Genomic DNA, 13,375 nt, shown 5'->3' on the forward strand with positions numbered 1-13,375 from the left:
AAACATGAGTCTGGCCAGTGTAAAGCAGAGCATTCCATTAAAGGCCTATTTCCACAGAATAGCGATATAACATCACAATCTGTCACGGAAACTATGAAATGCTAAGCTGCTTTTATGAGCTTGGCCCAGAATTTGAAAAAGTAATTCTTTATGCAGACAAACTCTGTATCTGTAATAAGTTTAATGACTTTAAAAAATGCTACTTTCAGTAGTGCAAATGTTAATATTCATATAATGGAAAGTAATGATTCCATTACTCCTTGTGCAGTGAATGCAAAGGGCAGGCAGTGCAGAATTCTACGGAGCAATCATGATCCCTTTGGGGATTAAATAAATCTCCCCGAAAATGGAAAAAAGCTTTTCATTGATTATGCGTGGTGAAAAATAACTATCAGGGACAACTGATTAGCAGCCACCATTTTTTGTTTTTCCTTTGTACGCATGTAAAATGCAATACCCATGGTACACTGCACCCTGAATAAGCACACAGATCCACAGACATATAACACATGTACACAGACTGTCTTCGAGCAAATGCACAAGCTATAATCCTGTCAGGTAGCCTGCAGCCATCTCTGTGTCCCTGAATGAAATGATGTATTTCATGATATGCACAGCACAACTTAATGAATACCGCCAACACAGCATGTCATTAATATATACAATACTGTGTGTGTTTCTGAACCAGTTTTACGTGGGCAGTCATTATTTCATATCAGTCCTCTGTGTACTCTATTGGAGTTTAGTGGGCATGCACATACAAGAGAAATAGCAATACTTAAGAATGGCTTAAGAAAGTTAAGAATGGCTTTAAACAATATTTATATTTCTTATATTTCAATGAAGCAGACCTGTGTTGTATTGGACTAAACTGCACTGTACGTACAACATTAGCAGAGACACCTCCCTCTGATTAGGAGCCCAGTGATTTAGCTGTTGACTAGCAGATACCAGCTGGGAGCTAAGCACACTGTGCCTTTAAGACAGACCTGGCCATAGCATATAGATGAGTCCTGGCAGTAAAGCCATTTATCCAGAGTGCAGGGCAAATCAAAGCATTACCAGAGCACTGTGCATTAATCTGGCCTTTAATGCCGTGCTCTGGAGCCGGAAGTGTACGAGACGAAACCCTCTGCTCTCTGGCACTGAAATCAAAGGGATGTAGCCCTTAGCCAGCTGACTGTTCAATATCAATAGGTCAAATGGGATTATACGAACCCAAGCGTACCGAATGCAAACTAGATTAGACGGTCGACTAAAATGTAGCAGTGATGCACTGACACATGAGAACAGGCTCCAGTGGTGAAATACGTATTTTCCACTCTTGATAATTATTCATGGAGTGCGTACAGTCTGCTTGGCCAGACGTGGAGGAAATACCTGTGTCACATATGTAAATGGTAAATGGTAAATGGTTGGCATTTATATAGCGCCTTTATCCAAAGCGCTGTACAATTGATGCTTCTCATTCACCCATTCATACACACACTCACACACCAACGGCGATTGGCTGCCATGCAAGGCACCGACCAGCTCGTCATGGAGCATTTGGGGGTTAGGTGTCTTGCTCAGGGACACTTCGACACAGCCCGGGCGGGGGATCGAACCGGCAACCCTCCGACAGCCAGACGACTGCTCTTACTGCTTGAACCATGTCGCCCCCACAATGTGGAGGGCGTGCGTCTTAAACATGGGGGCATTGCATTCTGTAACTGCCAGTGCCCCGCCCTACATTCGCAGACTGCTTTCTGTGTCAGAAGAAAAGGCCATTTTGACTCCGAACAGCGGAGTTGGCTGGGTCACAACGCCAGACTGTCCTGGCGGGAGGCACGCAGCGAAAAATAAGCGCTCCTTCTGGACGCAGGATTCTAATTAGTCGGAGCGGTTTGAAATTAAAAGGGTGGAGCACGTGGTATAACGGGGAAAACGACTGCAGGGGATTCTTCTGCGTGTTATAATACCGTGAAAGAAGAAGCAGAATGACAAAAGGAATCTTAGGAACCGAATTAGGCGCTGAATTGTAGCGAGTAAATCAGCGGCCAGGCTGGAGCTGGCGCAGAGCGTGGCACTCGCAGAGTGCAGCTGGAGGGCTTTTTGTGTTTCTGCCCCTCAGCACCTCTCCTGTGACACAAAGAGAGCAATGCGAGCTGTCTGGACTCCTGAGCCACACAGAGGGCCCCTGGCCCTGCTCCTCATGTGCAGCATGATGCTGGACTGGACAGAGCAAGCTGGCAGCCTGACCCTCCCCACGCTCTAATTCTCCCATTGGGCTCCTCTCCCTGACCAGCTCCCTCTCTCTCAGTGGGACTGCCACTGACTGACTGACTGACTCCCCCCTCCCTCAGTCTCACTCACTGGCACCGAGTTACTCCCACTGCCCATCTCACTCCAGTCCCCAGCTCGACCCCTGCCCCATCTCCCTCCCACTGAGCACCTTGCTCTCTGACCCCCTCCGACCAGCCCGCCTCTCCCCAGCGCCCCCTCTCCCTGCCCCAGGACAGCGCCGCAGGGGAAAAAAGAACTTTTGTCAACAGCACTTCAAAGCCTCTCAGCTTGTGTGTGTTTAGCCTGGGCATCGGCGATGCCCTTTGTGTTTCAGTGAATTCATTTTTGCGGCGTCCTTCCCTGGCCGCTGTCCCAGGAATCCTGAGGAGGGACGGGGTGATTGGCGCTGGCCTCGCGGTCCCTCCTTTCATTTCATACCTCCCCCCCCCCCCCTCCCCGCCAGCGCACGGGTCACGTGACAGGGCCCTTTCAGCCAGCGGCACGCAGCACTGCTGCGCTTTGGCCGGGTGCGCATCCACCGAGTCACTCCCGCACTGACGGGCTCTCCACGAGGAGCGGTAAATATTCAATTACTCACGACAGGCCGATTAATCATTCCCAGAACAGCCCTGCTGCAGGGCCTGTCACCTGCGTGTCTGCCGCCGCCTAACTGACAGCACTAAAGTCACAACAACAAGGGGCATATTAAACTCCTCAATGGTGTTTACTTTTGATTCTGATTTCTGAGGTTTGTCATTACTACAAAGACACAGCAGCCCTATTTGACTGCGGTTGGGCAGCAGCAGAAATAGTAAAATGTTTCAAAGACAGCAAACGGCAACGGGCTGGCATTTACATTCCGCCGGTATCTTTACGGGCGGGAAGCGTATCGAATATCTCTTTTTTATCTGCTTTTATTGCGCTTGCAGCGATCTTTCATTGTGCCAGAGTGGCCCCGACGTGTGCAGACCGTATATAATATGAACTCGGCCGAGAAGTGGGCGACAGAAGGGCTTGAATCACCGAGTGGAAATTGCACGCTGTAACTGTGACACCACTGCCAAGACGGAAAAAATGGGAAAAGGTATAAAAACATTAGGCAAAATGATGTCAGGGCAACCGTCGGAAAAACTCCCGACGCTCTGCCTTGTAAAGTGGTTGCAGACGGCACAGGAGGCAGGCAGAGCCAGTACCTGCTGATGGGGGATATTGTGAGAAACAGGGCAGAGGCTTCCATCTGCTCCTCACAGGCAGAGAGAGATGCGGCAGGAGGAAAGAGTCATGTCAGGTGCTCACCCGGCGGCAACGACAGCACGGGCTGACTCCGCTCCCCGCCGAACGGCCACAGAGAGACAGCCGTGCCTGAGAAACGGGCTTCACGTCGCTGTGGTAATTGAAGGTAGGCTAGGCCGAGCGTAGAGCCGGTGTGAGAGGTGGTGTGATGGGGCGGAGTGGAGCGTTTACTCCCCCCCTCCGCAGCAGGAGGTTTAGCGCCAGCCTGGCTTATTATTACCCAAAGTGTTAATGAGCGGAGTCTGCCACAGATTGCTCCGTGCCATTAAGACCGGCCTCCCGTGTTTTTCTCCAGCTTGGCATCAGAGCATTCAGCGGTGCAGTTACCTACGCGCACGTACACATGCAAGCTCTCTCCCACACACACACACATACACACACACACATATATGCAAAACACACATTTACATCAACACATGCACAAGGCATCCATATGCTAATGTACAAAACATAAGCAATCAATGCCACACACACACACAAACACACGCACACACATGTACAGACACACACACACACACACACACACACACGCATATGCAAAACACACATTTACATGAACACATGCACAAGGCATCCATATGCTACCGTACAAAACAAAGCAGTCAATGCCACACACACACACACAAATGCAAATACACAGGACATAAAATACTGAGTTAAGAGATTGTCCAGTGTGGGACAGAGCTCACAGTCTTTATGACACTAAACACTCCAAGCTGATTTTGCATACCAAACCATTTGCAGACCATTGCGGACCCAGGACCTCCTTGCTGTGAGGCGGCAGTGCTACCCACTGCACCATCCGTGCCCCCCCCCCGGGCACCATCCGTGCCGCCTTCAGGTTAATTTGAAATACAGAAAAGTTAATGTTCTAATTAAATATACATACACTAAAAATGTTAAATCGAAACGTACTGAATAAATACTTTCAGGGTAAAGAGTCTGAATGACCTTCTCTGTAAAAACACTGAAGTATCGTGCTGTGCAGTAGATATCTCCACAAAACACTATCTCTGCTGCACAAAATACCATCTCTGCTGCACAAAACACCATCTCTGCTGCACAAGGTTTACTCCAGAAAGCGAGAGAGTCATGCAAGGTCATTAAAGACTTGCACTGGCCTGGGGTCAGTGGATCAGTAAGAGGTGCTCACCTCAGCAGAAAGATGATATCGGCACAGGCTAACATTAGCACATTAACACAGGAGAGCAGTGGCGAGGAGGTGTTCAGAGCGCCCTCCTCACACAGCACTGAGGTCCCTCCCACGCCTCTTCAGAGCCGATTCAGTGGAGTGTCTCTGGCAGTGGATGAGGTTGGGAAGTACTTGCATCAAATGGAGTTTGTAGAAGGTAACATTTGGATCAGGTTCAACTGAACTGGTGTGTGCGACTCGGCAAAACTAGGATCCTGAGCTCAGCGAGACCAGTAAGACAGAAGTGCGGAATGCAGCAGGTATCCTCTCTCATCGGACTAATGGGGTGATTTTCTCATGAACCAGCAGAAGAGAACTGCTGAAGCAGAAAGAGCAACTGAACAACAATTTAATTGTTTCAGAATGACCTGAAGAGACAATGAGAAATGCTTTTTTTTTTTTTTTTTTTAATGCATAAGTCATCTTTTTTTCCCTATAAAGTATGTGGAAGACGGGTAAACAAAAGGTCGTTTTGAAGCAGCAGGGAAGAATTACCTAGAAAAGGTCACTTGTCACACTGAATCCAGGAGCCTAACATCCTGGAGATTCAATTGTTCTGGTCTAACCGTCACACCCGCCACATATTAGATTGTCGGCAACGCTGAGAAGCTATTAAAAAGATTATTAAAAAGAGCGGCTGCTTACAAGGATACTGTCAGCCTTATATGTTTGTCTCGACACTTGTACAGCACCGTTAAACAAGCTGAGTGCGACAGGATATCATTTCCTGTGTTTAATCATATCCTCCAGAGTGTCACTGTGCATCAGCAGGCAATATTGTGCAGCTCCATTTCCAGAGTTATTCTGCTATCAGGCTGTAGGCTGCAGGTGCTCCTGAGCCGTCAATCCTCCAGCTGGAGAATCGCAACAACTTCATCTTCAGAATCATGTTTGGGAAATAAGACGCAGAAACTGACAGGACAACAGCACTGACTGATTATATCATAACTCTGGGGAGGATGTTTTCCCCAGCTGGGGTCTCTGACTGTCAGGAGACCTTTGACCTCCACCGCCCCTCCCACCCTCTCAAGAGATAATGTGACATTTTTTAGCACAGGAAGAGGAGAGGATGCTGACTCAAGTGTTCGTGTCCGTGTGTGTGTGTGTGTATGCATGTGTTCAAGTCCGCGTGTGTGTGCGCCTGCCTATATGATCTGCACGTGCTTGCAAACTCAAGACTTAGCCATCTTCCCTGTTCTGTTTACACAGATGTATTGCACAATCGTCCAGTTTTGTATTGTTTATATTATGTGTGTATTATACTGTCTTAGCAGCACCAGAGGGAAAACAGACACATGGTCAGAGCCCGAAAAGATGCAGAGAAACAAACTACTGACAGCGTGTTTACAAAATACTGTTTGCTCTAAAACCTGCCCTGCCTGTTGTGCTACACATCCCTGCAAACAGGGGACACTGACGACTGTCCTTTCTCATTTCAGAAGCACAGGGGTGGGGTGGTGTTTGGAGTGAAGGGGGCGGGGGGGCTGTTTATTTGTTTTGTGGATCCTAAGGCCCTGTTGCTGCGTGCCACTAAGTGTGAAAGCAGTAGGGGGAAATTCTCTGTAGGCGAGGAAAGGAGTTGTGACTCGGTTGCTAGATGAGCTCATGGCACCCCAATTAGTCTCCTTTGTCTGAAGCCCGAGAGCAGCGAGGGCGCAGGGAGATGTCTGTGCGACCAGCGCAGGGCAGTATCGCAGCAAACCGTCATAAAGCCCCAAGAGTCACAGACATTAGCCGCCGAAGCTAGGTTAGCATCCCCGGGGCGAGGGCAGTTATACAATTCGCTGCACCCCCCCTAGAACCGTGTGAGCGATGTCAGAAAGTGGCCTGTCGTGTCCGATCAGCACGGCCTGCGGCCTCCGGAGCATCGACGTGCGGGAGATTGTTTCGGTACGAGTGGGTAGCGCTGACGGAGAGGGCGTGCTGAATTAGTATGTTTCACCACCTCCTGTCCTTCAGCGCTGACCGAGCTAATTATGCGCAACGGCACCTGGTTTTACCATCGCCCCCTCGCCTCAAATCTGTGGATGTAATTAGACCACAGCTCACACTGGACAGGAGATGGATGCGTTATTCCCCATCTCTATTGGTTCTGTTGGCACTTTGGTGCTACGCAAATAAAGTTTTATTATTATAACCTCAGTTGTGGTTAAACTGCCAGCCTCACTGTACGGTTGGCATTTCTGTTCACGTGAAGCCAGACTTTGCTCACTGTTGTGCAGGCTGGGACATGGAGATAGTTAATGCTAATGAGTAGCAGACAGAGGTGTAATACCGACGGTAATGAAACCGCGTTCCTTCACTGGTGGTCCTGCTCGGTACTGAAGCAGCACATGTCTGTGACAGGAAGTTCACACGCACACACACCGCGACAGAATGGTGCACATGGCCTGAACTCCCAGGGGACAGGGGAAACTGAGAAAGAGGTCAGCCGATTCAGCAGGAATCAAACATTCATGCCGTGGTGACCGACATTCTGAGACTCTGCACACAGTGGAACAGCGCTACCTGCTGGACAGAATGACACACTGCACCACAGTTACACTACTTTGGTGTCACTGCAGATGCAGGGGAAATGCGATGGTTTTATTTAATTAACTGATTCTTCTTCACTGGCAACTAAAAGAATATGCAATCAATTCATATTTACATTACTTTGGTGTCACCGCAGATACAGGGGAGATGCGATGGTTTTATGTAATTAACTGATTCTTCCTCACAGGCGACGAAAAGAATATCCAATCAATTCAGCGTATGATATTGAAATGACCCTTCATCACAGCAGGGCTCTCTCTCATAGTCATGTGATTTAAAGGGCCGGAGAGTGAGGAGGAGTCTGCAAACTCACTGCTTGTGGCAAGTGCTCTACTGATTGTGGGGGTTAATACGATGTGCCCTGTGAAGTTCTCAGGGACAATTCTTTGTTAAATCACATTTGAGTGATTCTTTTATGAAAAACCACAGGACACATTAGCACCCTTGCAATCTATTCCCTACATTTGGAGTTCTCTGTGTATATACTACACTGTATGGCACAGAGTGAGCAATAATAATCGTTTTGCACCCTCTCTCTCCCTCTGCTCCTCCTTCCATCAGTCAGGTCGAATCGACCCCCATCACCCGAAGGTGTGTGGTCACCAGGGCAACGTGTTGGACATCAAGTGGAACCCATTCATTGACAACATCATAGCCTCCTGCTCTGAGGATTCGTCAGTGAGTAACCTGCACACACGCACAAACATGGATACAGACACAGACACACACGGACAAACACACTCATACGCACACAGATGCACACACAAAGACACACAGTTGCATGTGAACAAGCACACATAGACGTACACACACACAAACAAATAGGGCTGGCTTTCAATGGCTGCCTGTTGGATTACGTCCGTTGAGCCCACTTAATGGGATTAAACACTGGAGATTACTAGAATGCAAACGTTCATCTGCAGCGTGCCCATATTTGTGTTATTGTGACACACTATTATCTGCAGTGCCCAGGTTTACCACAGATCGCAGTACTGCTTCATATTTAATGGTGCTCAGCATCGTTTCAGACCTGCGCATAACATCATACATCACCCCCTGACAGACCACCACACTGTTAGCGCTGTTAGCAGCATTAGCCCTTACGGCAGAGTGGTCAGACTCAGCAACCTGTGGATTGGGGCCTTCAGAAGGAGCACCGTGTCGTACTCCTGTCAGACAGAACCGGCCGTCCGGCCTTCCACAGCGCTCCCTGTCAGTTAGCCGCGCATAAGCCCTCAGCGCACAAACTGTAATTCTCAGAACGAGCCCAGAGCCTGAACACACCCCCCTGAACAGGCTGCTCCGCACCGCGCTACTCAGACACGTCACAAAGGCACGACACATACATGCCTGTCACAGTGAGACGCTTCACTGAACTGTGGCGCGGTTTTGACTGATAGTGTGATAGTAAGCTTAATAAGCCTTGTTATGACCTTCTCCACTGCCCTGTTAAGGTAACCCCTAACCCATAGCAGTGAAATGCTAAATCATCAGTGGAAAGCGACATGATGTTTTCTTGGCCTACACTTAACACTCCCGCTAACATGCTGCATGTTCCCGATCACAAAAGACCTGTGTTTTAGAGCAGGGGCTCCCACAGGTGTGAAGGAAAAATAATACATTGCCTTTTAGTGGTTTTATCTATAATGACATATTTCAAGAGATAAATGTTATACTTTCATATAAAATCATCTGGTGTGGTTTACATATATATATCATTGGTAATATTGTGCATGTACATTCAGCATGTATGCTGCACTGAACAGGTAGAAGGCGTGTTTGGAGAGGTGGAACTGTTTGGAGAGACAGGGCCGTGTCGGGGCTGTGACAGGGGGTCACGCGTGTGTCTCAGGTGCGGATATGGGAGGTCCCAGACGGTGGGCTGAAGAGGAACATGTCCGAGGCGGTTCTGGAGCTGTACGGGCACAGCCGACGCGTGGGCCTCATCGAGTGGCACCCCACCAGCAGCGGCATCATCTTCAGCGCCGGCTACGACTACAAGGTGCTCACCCTGTCTGCCCAACCACACTGCCGTCTGCCTTTACCCACAGCGCTGTACAATCGATGCTTCTCATTCACCCATTCATACACACACTCACACACCGACGGCGATTGGCTGCCATGCACCAATCAGCTCATCAGGAGAATTTAGGGGGTGAGGTGTCTTGCGCAGGGACACTTCGACACACCCATGGCGTGATCGAACTCTGACTGCTCGTACCTCCTGTGCTACTGTCGCCCTCTCATTCTTTTTCCCGCTGCGTCCATCCCGTCATCAACACAACAATGCCCCGCCCGTCTCTTTGACTCACCCAGATCCTGATCTGGAACCTGGAGATCGGCGAGCCGGTGAAGATGATTGACTGCCACTCAGACGTCATCCTCTGCATGTCCTTCAACACCGACGGCAGCCTGCTGGCCACGTCCTGCAAGGACAAGAAGCTGCGTGTGATCGAGCCGCGCTCCGGCAGGGTGCTGCAGGTAGGGGGCGCACACGCTCACCACGTCCCCGCCCCCGTTTCAATCTCAGACACCTCACTGTACACGCGCACGCGTTACATTACAAGGCCTTTAGCAGACGGTCTTATCCAGAGCGACGTACAACAAAGTGCAAATCAAACACACGAACAAGTTTGAAGAGGACAGTATGGTTCCGAGTCCTAGCGTGACCATACAGATTCAGTTGGAACCCTTGAAGAATACATCAACTTCCGAAATAGCATACCATGGCTGGCAGCTAGAATACAACACATACGTACTTATGCACACACATGCTTGCTGTATGTGCAACTTCAACCGCAGGAAACTAGCTAGCTCGCTAGCTAAGCATATTTTTTAAATTGCATGTGGTTAGCATATGTTAGCTACAGATCTGAACCCTTTTGTCCTTTTTATAGCATAGCTATGCATGCCTCAAAGAGAAAACTGTTTGCATCTTGGATGCGGGGAGAAAATTCGGTGCAGCATGATCACAGAGCCAAATGCACAGACAGGCCAAGATTTAAAGGCCCGATAAATAAAACAGGGGATTCTATTTTTGCCCACACTTGGAAAAAAGGCCCCCACATTCCCTGTGTGTACTCCACTTGTTGGACCTGAGGAGGTGTGTACAGACACACACACACACACACACACACACTCTTGAGCATAAAAGTTCTGGCCACTTTTAAATTAATCAACTCTGAGGTGTTCAGTGACTTATACAAGCAGCCACAGTAATTCATAACCTCTAATGGCTGAATTAATAAGCATCAACTGACTCAACAGCACAGCAGTGCCTCCAGTTCAAAAGATATTTTCTGATATTAATCGGCAACTCTGTTATTCCACATTATTCATATATTCAATGTCAATGCTCAGCTTGAGTTACTTAAGTGGTCTGCCACAAGAATAGTAAAAAGGCAATTATCAGATGGGGACTAGCACTGCAGCAAGCAGCAAGCAGCAAACAGCAAACAGAGCCAGGGTCAAATACAAATATATATTTCTAATTGTAAAAGTACATTTATATAAATACTTTGTATTTGAAGCATTTCAATATGTTACTTAAATTAGCATTTAAATAATTACTTGAAATTTTGGTTGAATTATTTCCCATTTTCCTCAAAATACATTTCAAATTTCTGAGATATTCAAACTACCCTGTTGGGCACCAACAATTATAGATCATGTTTATTCCCCATTCTGGCAGTTGGTCTGAAAAACAGCTGAACCCTTGTATGCTTTCATCCATGGAGTTGCTGCCACATGATTGGCTGATTAAATATTTGCATTAACAAGCTAAATAAAGTGTAAACAACTAATATTAGGACAAGTCACAACTGTGTATTTGAAAAAAATATGAAAATGTAATTAATGCTGTGTGTGATGGTCCAAAAAATACACTAAAAGCCTTCCAAGTATTTCCTGATAGTAAAGACTTAATTCAATCAAAGTTAATCTGAGTAGTAGAAAACAGGAGCCATACTTCTGCCTCCCTCCTTAATGATGATGAGAAGATAATCAGGGAAGTCTTTTACAGTCTGCATCAGTCTGTCTGACGCTGATAAGTGCTATGCTTTCCTTTAAATGATTCAAGACTCACCTTACAGGGAGCAAATTAGATGCATGAAGAAGTTGAAGTTGATGGATGCATCAAGCATGCATGAAGAAGTTGTGGATCACTACAACATTTCCACAAAGGAAACTACACAGTGATTACAGCAACATGCTTTGAAGTCCGAGAGGAAGGCATCAGTGATGATGACGATGAAAAATGTACACGGTCAGTTCCTCAGATTTTCATGAGGATGAACTTTCCTCATCGTGAGACATGATGCAGTCTGCCGTAAAGATGGCCTCAAATCGGCTGACCTAAATTTGGCAATAGCAAAAGCTCACTGCCCCACTGCCACGTGCCAACTCTTGCCCATGACATCTCAGAGGGTGAAGATCTCTTGGTGGAATTACCAGCTGAAAATGGCTTTATCGGCGCTCAAAGCCGAGGAAGGAAAGCTTGACATGCTGTCAGTTGCCAAGCTATCCATGTACGAGCAGAATATGCCACGTGTCTGACGTTCTCCTTCCCTGTGAGATTGCCTCAGCTTATATGCAAGACTGAGTCATCGCAACTGACAGCAACAACATTTTCTGGATAAGGTGGCAGTGAAAGCATCTCAATCACTGAGTGGCACATAACCGTGCCTGTGGTCCCTTGAGCTCACCTCACCCATGTCAGCAAATTCCTTTTTCATCCCATTGTCATCATTGCACCCAGAATTGCTCAGAAGGCAGAAACAGGACCCATCAAATGGCCTTGTATCACATATGGCATCACATCCATCCCTCCATTATCCTAACCCGCTTATCCTGAACAGGGTCGCGGGGGGGGCCGGAGCCTATCCCAGCATACATTGTGTGAAAGGCAGGAATACACCCTGGACAGGTCGCCAGTCCATCGCAGGGCACACACACCATTCACTAACACACTCATACCCACGGGCAATTTAGACTCTCCAATCACCCTAGCCAGCATGTCTTTGGACTGTGGGAGGAAACCAAGTACCCAGAGGAAACCCACGCAAACACGGGGAGAACATGCAAACTCCACACATTGCTATGTAAAACACCCATGCAGTGACATGATAATAGACATTCACATAATCAACCAGTGCCACCAAGATTTTCATCGCTTTTTAACCTTACCATCTTCAATACTTCAACAGAGCTGTCCTCTTCCACATATATGGAGTGGCGTTATCTAACTTGTGACCAACAACATAAAACGCATGAACTGACAAAGCAACCATGAGCTTAATTACAGGCTTACATTTTATTGCTCTAGATGCGAAAACCAGTGCTAGAGTTGGGCCAGTACTTTTGTTTTCTGCCCATATGCATACCATTACTTCTTATTGCGTATCACCACTTACCACAATAAGACTATTAGTTTGGGGCTGCGGGTTTTTATTTGCAAACTGTTACTACCAAAATAAAGTTCTTGTAGCAAGAATTTTATTTTCGTATAACAGTTGGCAAAATGATTAAACATGTATTTGATGTCATATCAAAATGCATTTAAATGCCTCTTATTTGAATTTATAAATACATACTAGAATTAAATTACATATAGAACTTAAAACACACTTTTGAAAATGTATTTGAAAGTAACTTAAATACTTCAAAGTAAGATAATCTGATACATTTAAGTATCCCAGACCAACATCATTTTTTTTAAGGTCAAATGAAATATTAAATAAGCCACAGCTTTTTATGAGGTAAAACTTCCCCTCATGAATCCAACCTTTTCAAGTCATCTTCAAACATTCCCCTCCTCCATGGACAGGGTAAAGGCCCCCTTTCAGGGCCTGGCCAAAATGATTAAAACTGCCATGTGAAATGGTCAGTCTTTTTTTGATGCATCTTTATATGCTTTATCTGATTTCGTTCATGTCAGAGGGTGAGATAACTCTCACTCTTCATTCCCTTTGAGAAATTGGCATGATGTCACTGACATGACATGCTTGTAAGGTACTGGAACATACAGGAACAACCAAATCAATTAACAGATCAATCATATCAAATCAATCGTAGATGAAGGATAATATCAGC

At 46.9% G+C, this 13,375-nt stretch overlaps 1 protein-coding gene and 1 long non-coding RNA gene across 3 annotated transcripts in view; one reads left to right on the forward strand and one right to left on the reverse strand.

Annotated features, from left to right (window-relative positions):
• The window catches only part of coro2bb (coronin, actin binding protein, 2Bb), a 51,982-nt gene that overhangs the window by 32,989 nt on the left and 5,618 nt on the right, over positions 1–13,375 (forward strand). The window contains exons 3-5 of the mRNA XM_061221486.1: positions 7,847–7,963; positions 9,138–9,287; positions 9,602–9,766. Coding sequence (XP_061077470.1) covers positions 7,847–7,963; positions 9,138–9,287; positions 9,602–9,766 — 432 coding nt within the window. The remainder of the gene's footprint in view (positions 1–7,846; positions 7,964–9,137; positions 9,288–9,601; positions 9,767–13,375) is intronic.
• The window catches only part of LOC133111289 (uncharacterized), a 49,593-nt gene that overhangs the window by 26,480 nt on the left and 9,738 nt on the right, over positions 1–13,375 (reverse strand). For both annotated transcript variants that reach the window (XR_009704976.1, XR_009704975.1), the window contains one exon: positions 9,598–9,711. This is a non-coding gene — a long non-coding RNA (uncharacterized LOC133111289). The remainder of the gene's footprint in view (positions 1–9,597; positions 9,712–13,375) is intronic.

This window comes from Conger conger, chromosome 15, assembly GCF_963514075.1.
Source record: "Conger conger chromosome 15, fConCon1.1, whole genome shotgun sequence".
NCBI classification, from domain to species: domain Eukaryota; kingdom Metazoa; phylum Chordata; class Actinopteri; order Anguilliformes; family Congridae; genus Conger; species Conger conger.